This window comes from Aphanomyces astaci (assembly GCF_000520075.1).
Source record: "Aphanomyces astaci strain APO3 unplaced genomic scaffold supercont1.139, whole genome shotgun sequence".
Lineage (NCBI taxonomy): Eukaryota > Oomycota > Saprolegniomycetes > Saprolegniales > Verrucalvaceae > Aphanomyces > Aphanomyces astaci.
Genome location: NW_009798402.1, coordinates 72947 through 80989, shown reverse-complemented (window position 1 = coordinate 80989; position 8043 = coordinate 72947). Strand labels below are relative to the sequence as shown.

Below are 8043 nucleotides of genomic sequence, written 5' to 3'. Positions count from 1 at the left end.
TTCATTTTGACCAATAGGTAGGAGGTTTTGCAAGTCATCCGTGGACTATGCCTAAGTACTTACACTACAAAAACGTACGTTTGACAATAGCAGAGTTCGAACCGCCACAATTAATAGAAACATTCCCATGATTTGATATTCCTACCCTGGAAATGGCTATTTGTAGGGGCACTTACTTGGAACTACACCTACAGCCAGTCAATCCAAAGTGGGACATGATCTCTGAAATGTCCACATCCGATACGGACAAGGTGTCGAGAGTCGAGGGCACAACTGATTATTCGGGAAGTCGACGCCAAGTTCTCGTTCACAGCCTGCTCATGCACGCTGACCCACACAGATGCAAGCGCAAGGTCCAGCCACGTTACCGGTAGTCTCGTCGGTGCATACAAAACGATGACCTGCAAGCTGAGGATTACAGGGGGCGACGGATTTTAAGGGACACTTGCTACTTCGAATTTGCCATTTCATCGGAAATGATTGGTTGAATAACTTCGAACTTCGATGGAAATCCCGATATTTAGCCAATCACATAATGCTTTTCACATATTCAACCTTATTGGCTATAATATTCTGTACTTCCATTAAACTTCGGTGTCCCTTAAAATCCGTCGCCCCCTGTAGCGCATTTTTTATGGACCTGCACATGATGAGCAAGTGATGGTTGGCTAAGCCCATTGATCTATACTAGTACACGATCGAATGGTGTACGTGTGAGAGAAGGTGGCATGGTTTAAAGAGTAGCACATTGATGCCATAGTTGGATATCTCCACAACGCGGAGTAGGGAAAGCGAGTGGACTGGCCGGGGAATCATATTGATGTCATAGCGACAGGTCAGCAACGCAGATATAGATAGGGGAAGAGGTGGACTGACCGGAGAAAGAACAGTCGATATGGGAGCAACGGTGATGGTGGAGAGCGCCATATTCTCCACCACCGTCCGTCCCCATCACAATGCGAAGTTCTCCACCGACGCTGCACTCTACGTAGAGTCCAGCAACCTTGCCACGCTACGACGCCACGCCCTCCATCACCTCTAACTATACAGCCCACTATCACCACCGCCGTTGGTGGGGATCCGTCCTCAATGGTGGCTGGCGCCAAGTCCACGGCATCATAATCCACTCGAAAAATCCGCATAATTCTCGTATCCGATTTAGTGTAGAGAAGAGATATGCAAAATCAAAAATTAGTTTTACTCCTATCCGTTCACGACAAACCGCTTTTGGCACAGCGTAGTCTAGGCGTAGTCAACACATAACTTCCAAAACCTCTTTAATGAAAATGGATTTATAGTTTAGTTGGATGAAAAAGTCGGCCCGCCAATGGTCATCCGGCCCATCAATGGTACTAACGTGGGGCACCAGTCATCAGCGCTGTTGTAGGCCAATAGAAATGCCCGAATACCTGTTATTGGTCAAAATAAAGTCCTTCAAGAAATAGTGCCCATGATAAATTATAGGTTGGATCGTTATATTTGTGTTGATCATACAGAAATCGGTATTATAAGAGCAACGTCCACCCGTGGGATTTATCGAATGAGATTTATTCGGATAATGCACGGATAACAGCGAGATTTAATGGAGTCCCAGGGATAAATCTCAATTTCCCCACCCATGAGATTTTTTCCGATTCACACACGCAGGCTGCCGCACTCTGACTACATGTAGCTGCTACGAGTGCGGCACCAAGTGAAACTCACATGAGGACTATCACATCACATTCAATCAAACGTTAAAGTAGAAATCTATCATGTCAAAGCGCATGCCGCAAACTATCTCACTCGTCACTAAAAAGAAGGCACACCCTTGAGCGTATCGATTATCACAGCATGCGTATTCGCATACCATGAGCCAACTGTAACGTGGACTCTGACAAAACAATCTACGTGGTGCTCACTAATTCGTTTACCCTGCTGATGCCGCCATCACCGCCCTCACAATCAGGGCGACTTGGTTGTTGCTGCGATCAGGGTTTCGGGGTAATAATCTATTTAAAATATATCTTTTATTCGAACGGAAAATAGATTATTTTCGGGCACCACCAAAATAGATAAGTTATCTTTTCCCATCACCAGAAAAATAAATAACTTATCTTCATATGCAAAATAAATAATCTATTCCAAATGACAGGATAATTCTCATTGGTGCTTGAAATTGGTTGGTCATAGTTAGGATTAGAGTGCTAACCACCAATTACTTTTGACACCCCGATTGAGCATTGACTCACTTGCCATGTCGACGAGACCTCCAACCAACGCGCTTCGTGGAAAGCGGCTCGCTGAGCTCTACTTCACGAGGACCACCCCTACCGGCAACGAATGGAAGTGTCAGTGTGGGCACGTGCACCTCAAAAAGACCACTGGTTACACAAACCTGTGTTCTCATGTAATGAGCTGCCATCCCGAGTACGTCCACTTGAATGAAACTGACGCTGTTCACCCTAGTATCATCGCCAACATGCTAATCCCATATGCTGTGAGAAAGGTATTCGGGTGGCTGCAGTGGATTATCTTCTCGTTGCTTCCATTTTCATTGTGTGAGAATGATATGGCTAGAAAGTACTCAATGTTGGATTCCATCTCAACGAATGCTTTCATGAAATATATGTCACTTCTCACTGACACCATGGAGAAAAAGATCGCTGACATGCTTCCAAACATGTTCGCTATAGTATTTGATGGTTGGTCTATTGGATCGAGTCATTTTGTTGCAGTATTTGCTACATTTCCTACGGATGATCTAATTGGCTATAAAAAAGTTCTATTGTCATTTTCCCCAATCAATGACGAGGATTCGTTGAACGCCGATGCTCATCACAAGTACTTAGTATTTGTATTGGATGGTATACGGAAAAACGATGTCGAATGTTATTGCTCTAATCGGTGATAACTGCTCAACTAATGGCGCAATTGCTAACCGATGTGGTGTACCTTTGGTTTGTTGTGCCAGTCACAGGTTTAACCTCTTCGTCACCGACATTTTGACTCAATACGATCCTTTGATTAACACTGTCAATGAGTTAATGAAAAAACTAAAAAACCTGAAACTAGCTGCAAAGCTACGTCGCTTGACACCATTAGGTGCAATCAACCGCAATGTCACGCGTTGGAGCTCCACGTACTCCATGCTCAAGCGCTACGTCGCCATCCGCACGTATATCAGGCTCCTTGGGCGATCGCAATGTTTTGCACCTCACCCCGACCGACGACCAAGACGACGAAATCGACGCTTTGTTGCTCGAGCTTGATGAGCTTGAATCGGTGACGTTGGCGCTCCAAGAAGAAGCTACCTCCATGCTGGATGTCCGTAACCTCTTTGATGAGTGTATGCTACTTCATTCGTCGGCTTCCAAGCGCTTGGCGTCTAATTCAGCCGTCGTCAGACACGCGGATTTTGAAGTTGCCATCACCAAGATATTGGACCAATCAGTTGCTAGAATGAGTGATGGTCAAGTCACGAGTGTTGATCGTTTGAAGATGCCCCCAAAGGTCTTGGATGCAAGCCAGGACAAGCCATTGACGCTGGCGCAACGTGCGAAGAAGCACCTCAAGGTCTCAGCCGATGCTGACTCCTACGTGGACTGTCGATTTATCCGTCCGACGTCGAATATGTGCGAGCGATTTTTTTCCTGGGCCAAGTATGCATTGAACGATCGTCGTCGCGCCACAACCCCCCATAACTTTGAACAGCAAATGTTCCTCAAAGTAAATTGTAGTCTTTGGGACGTGACCGATGTAGGCAAGTTAATGACTACATAGAATGGACTTTCACCGGGGAGTTATTCGAATAAGTTATTCTTTCTGTATATCTGGAAAAATAAGTTATCTTCGTCATCCTCCATAAAAGGTAAGTTACCTTTCAACTCACTGTTTGAGATAGGTAAAAGATAGATATTTGAGAACCCCTGGCTGCGATGTTGATGGCTGTGGCGACGGCGTCAGCAGGGTGGACACATGGCCATTCGACGTAGGGCTGTGACTGTCGGTGGCGTTCAGAGGTCCAATTAAGCATCGACAGGGGTTATCGTACATGTGCACAGTTCACTGTGACGCTGCCGTCACATCACGTCGACGTTGCTCCGCCGCGTCGAAATTGCGCGTTGAGTTCAATAAAATGATAATTTTATGTATATTATGTGATATAACTTCATTTTACTATACCCAATATTCATTTAGATTATTATTTTGATATTACTATGAATCCGGATAGCATAAATCGGATGGATAAATCGAGGCGAAAAAGTCCTATTATACTTCGAGATAATGAGGGGTTTACGAAATGTCTACGAAACCCTTATAATCTTATCTTTCGCTTGCAGTGATAAAGGTATTTGTATTTGCCACACACAGTTAACTTTGATTCATCGGCGGTCACAAGAACCATGAAAGGTACGCATGTAAATCAAAGGTTATACTTCTTGATGAGATCATACATGGTTGGGTACGTCATCTCATCTAGTCTACGCTTTCTAACATCGCCGTCCTTGCTTTCCAGTAGAAGCGCTTGGCCAAGCAGCTGGAGACAAGACGCGAAGAGGATGGACCTGCTTGCCACGGGCATGCGATGGACGACGCTCTCAGGTACATCTGAGTACTTCATCAATGCAGCAATGACTCGTTTCAACTTGCTGTAGTTCACGCGATCGCTGCTGCGAGCAAGGTCCCGGGGTCGAAGGTGGCGCAATGGAACGATCCCATCCCCAGGTAAGCCAAGCCACCAGGCGTTCCACAAGTCGAAAATCTTCCCATGTGGTAGGGTGGGCCTCAGTTGTTGGTGCTGGTTCGTGTTGCCCCACCATGGTTCGGGAACAACGTCGTTGCCACTTGTTGGTGGGGGTGTTGGCGTGGTGCCACACCTTAATTGACGGATTTCATCCAAGATGGAGTCCCGGAAGGATGCCATATTAGTGGGGGTCGTTGTTGATGGGCCAAGTGAGCTTGGAGGTGCCTGTGTTGTGCAACAACGTGGTCACTTATTTTTGTTGGTAAATAAGATATTTGCTCGTTGATAAATTTCAATTCGTGCTCCACCGTAGCCAAGCGATGGCCAAGAGCGACGTGGGGTGGGATGCCGGATGATCGTAGGTTTGTTGTTCTGTTTTGCATTCGACCCGTTTCAACGTCGACGGTCAACTTGGGCAGCAAACCAGATGTCCAAATGGGGGCAAAAAATAGTGGATGATTCTTGCTTAACGTCTGCTCCAACCAAATGTGATGACACGATAGGGATGCCACCAAAAAAGGCATAATTTGTCGAAACTGACTGGGATAAAATGATTTGTACCCGGGCAGGGCAGCTTCCCATTGCCCATCGCTGAGCCCAATCGACTTAAAATGTGGCGGTAGACAGGAAAAATCAAGGTCATTAACGTTGTGCCCTAGTGCAATGTCAGATGACGTCCAAAGTATATCATGATTGTTTCATTTAAAGTAAATTATGATTGTTTCATTTAAAGTATAATTATGATTGTTTCACTTAAAGTATAATTATTTAAAGTCACACCTGCTGCTGCACGTCCAACAAATTGGTCGCCCCCTGAACCCGCAAAGATGTACCGACCCTGGACAGTTCCTAGGGTCCACCCGGCTCGGAGCCACACGTTCACGGCTTCTGGTCCTCCAGGGGTATTCGACAGCTCGCTGGCCACGCCTTTTCGGAACGAATGGGTTCCGATGTCCTTAACCAACACGCCGTATGTCGACATTTCCGCTGCGAACAAACCGCATGTTTTGGACAGCCACGCTGAAAATCGTTCGCCCGCATTTTCGCCCAAAACAAGATTGGTTGATTCTCCACGCTGCGCCCCACGCGTAAAAATAAGTACGGCCAAACTAAATACAAGAAATAATTTATATTCACGAATTGAATTCACAAAGATATCTACAATAATTGCGCACCTCAGAATTGGACAAATCGACGGGTTTCCAGGATTTGCATACACGTGGCGAGGGGTGCAACTTTTCCCCTCCTGGTCATTTTTAGTGTATGCATACTGAACCACCAGCGAATCACCTACGCTAAACGTTAAACCTTACAGTCGTGTAGAGTAACCGCTAAATACAGCACCTTCCCATGACAAATGGTCATATCTAATTCCAGCAACAGTTGTAGACCGTGTGATTAAGTTCCAACATAGCAGTAAAAACGGATGGGCCACGGTTGTCAGGCTGTACTCGGCTTCTCCTCCAAGGGCTTTTGTTGCCAAAAAGAAATATCCTACAAATTGCAACCAATCAACTCGACATAACATCTAGTTAATATATTGACCGTCAAAAGTCATTGGTCTTTTTCCTTCACCAATTGCCATGGCCCCGCTGTCCTTCAGTTGAGCAACTTTCGCTTGTAGCAGCATGCAAAGTCTAAGTAATAAATAACAGATTATTTAACATCTAATCTAGTATTAAATAAGGATATAGATACCTGCTAACAGTGCATCCAATTCCTCCGACACGCGGAGATTTGCCTGCTTGTACATGAACTTGATGGCGCTCTTGCATCCATTCACAGCTGAGTAGGACTTGAACTGTTGTGGGTCAAGTTCGGCACCATCGGGGCCCCGTTTAACACATTCGTAGGCCAAGAACCCTTTGCAAATCGCTGGGTCGAGCGGGGGCACGACCTCTCCACCCGACAGAGAACCAGGATGCTCGCGCTGGAGCCACGACTTTAGACGCAGAAGCGACTTCTCGTACTGGTAGCGCGTCTTACTGCCATACCGAAGCAACATAACTTGATCCCCAGTTGTTGGATCGATTGAACGTGTGTCCTCGGTTGTCGGTGCCGCTGGAGCCTTGCGTTTGGCCGATGACATGAGAGAGGTTTTGCAAATCATCCCGCCACTCCCACGCCACGGAAAAATCATGTGTTTGACAAAACCCGCTCATACCTCTCAAATCATATTGAGAACCTTGCCATACATTATGCTGCCACCCTGAAAAAGGCCATTTGTAGTGGCAACCTACCATTATTCTCACAGCCACTCACACCGTATCAGTGGTTGGCAATGTCGACCCCCGTCAAGAACCGCTTCTCCGAGTACGAAGACGTATTGATTCTGCGTGAGGTGAACGCTCGCTTGCCATTCATGGCAAAACGAGGTCTTGTGATGGTGGGCTGGGCAGCTGTGGCGGAGGCCGTTGCTTCACAAGAAGAGTTCTCGCGGCCCGGTTTCGACGCCAAGAGGGCCCAAAACCGCTTCACCTTGCTCCTTGAGGGCCACCGGGTTCGCGACGATGAGTCCATGAGAGCATCAGGCGTCGCCGAAGACTACAATGAGAAGTCACAACTGCTGGACGAGTTGTCTTCCGTTTACGACGACTGGAAGAAGCGTGACAAGTTGCGCCTGGAAGATGTTATGCGTGAGGCGGAGCGAGTCGAGACGATGGGGGCAACAATTCGTGAAGAAGCGATGCAGTCATTGGGCAAACGCAAGAAGATCGACCAAGTCGACGGTGATGCCGGCGGCGGCAACAACGGAGGCACTTTAGCCAAGATGATGAAGATGATGCATGACGACAACAACGCTGAACTGGAGTTTCGTAAGTACCAGTACGAAAAAGACCAAGAAGAGCGTGAAGCTGTGCGATCCCGCGAATATGAAGAGAGACGTATAGAACGAGAGTTACAGGCAGAGCAACTTCGATGTGACCGAGAAACTCAGGCAACTCAATTACGCATGCATCTTGAGATGATGATGAACATGATTACATCGATGAATAAATCTAAGTAATTACACTTGCATAAGAATAATTGTTTGGATTAAACGTCAATTATGTCTAAGGTGTCCAAATATGACTCCAAGCTTGGTGGATCCAACTTGAAGAATTTGCTGATTTGATTTCCTCCAAAGTAGCAACAATGACAATTTGTCAATAGCATGGCCACACACACGACTTTGGCCACTGGGGATAAACGTATCTTCGACAACCCTTTGAACGTAATAAACGCCCAAAGTGTCTTCATAACCTTGAAGTTCCACTCCACTGATTGGCGCACACGACTCATCCACTTGTTGAAGTCCCTTTGAGCGTTGCTCAATC

General features: G+C 46.4%; 4 protein-coding genes across 4 annotated transcripts; 2 read left to right on the top strand and 2 right to left on the bottom strand.

Moving 5' to 3' along the window:
* Nucleotides 1–3099: 3099 nt before the first annotated feature.
* On the top strand, nucleotides 3100–5082 carry H257_18155 (hypothetical protein; the record flags this gene model as incomplete). Its single annotated transcript, XM_009847165.1, has 6 exons — nucleotides 3100–3708; nucleotides 4502–4584; nucleotides 4638–4707; nucleotides 4760–4783; nucleotides 4912–4988; nucleotides 5040–5082. 6 exons carry the CDS (start codon nucleotides 3100–3102, stop codon nucleotides 5080–5082), a joined length of 906 nt encoding a protein of 301 aa, XP_009845467.1.
* Nucleotides 5083–5368: 286 nt separating this feature from the next.
* On the bottom strand, nucleotides 5369–5708 carry H257_18154 (hypothetical protein; the record flags this gene model as incomplete). Its single annotated transcript, XM_009847164.1, has 2 exons — nucleotides 5369–5381; nucleotides 5560–5708. The coding sequence occupies 2 exons, from the start codon at nucleotides 5706–5708 to the stop codon at nucleotides 5369–5371; spliced, it is 162 nt and encodes a 53-aa protein (XP_009845466.1).
* Nucleotides 5709–6325: 617 nt separating this feature from the next.
* H257_18153 (hypothetical protein) lies at nucleotides 6326–6815 on the bottom strand (the record flags this gene model as incomplete). Its single annotated transcript, XM_009847163.1, has 2 exons — nucleotides 6326–6363; nucleotides 6425–6815. 2 exons carry the CDS (start codon nucleotides 6813–6815, stop codon nucleotides 6326–6328), a joined length of 429 nt encoding a protein of 142 aa, XP_009845465.1.
* Nucleotides 6816–7007: 192 nt separating this feature from the next.
* H257_18152 (hypothetical protein) lies at nucleotides 7008–7690 on the top strand (the record flags this gene model as incomplete). Its single annotated transcript, XM_009847162.1, has 2 exons — nucleotides 7008–7611; nucleotides 7665–7690. 2 exons carry the CDS (start codon nucleotides 7008–7010, stop codon nucleotides 7688–7690), a joined length of 630 nt encoding a protein of 209 aa, XP_009845464.1.
* Nucleotides 7691–8043: the final 353 nt, after the last annotated feature.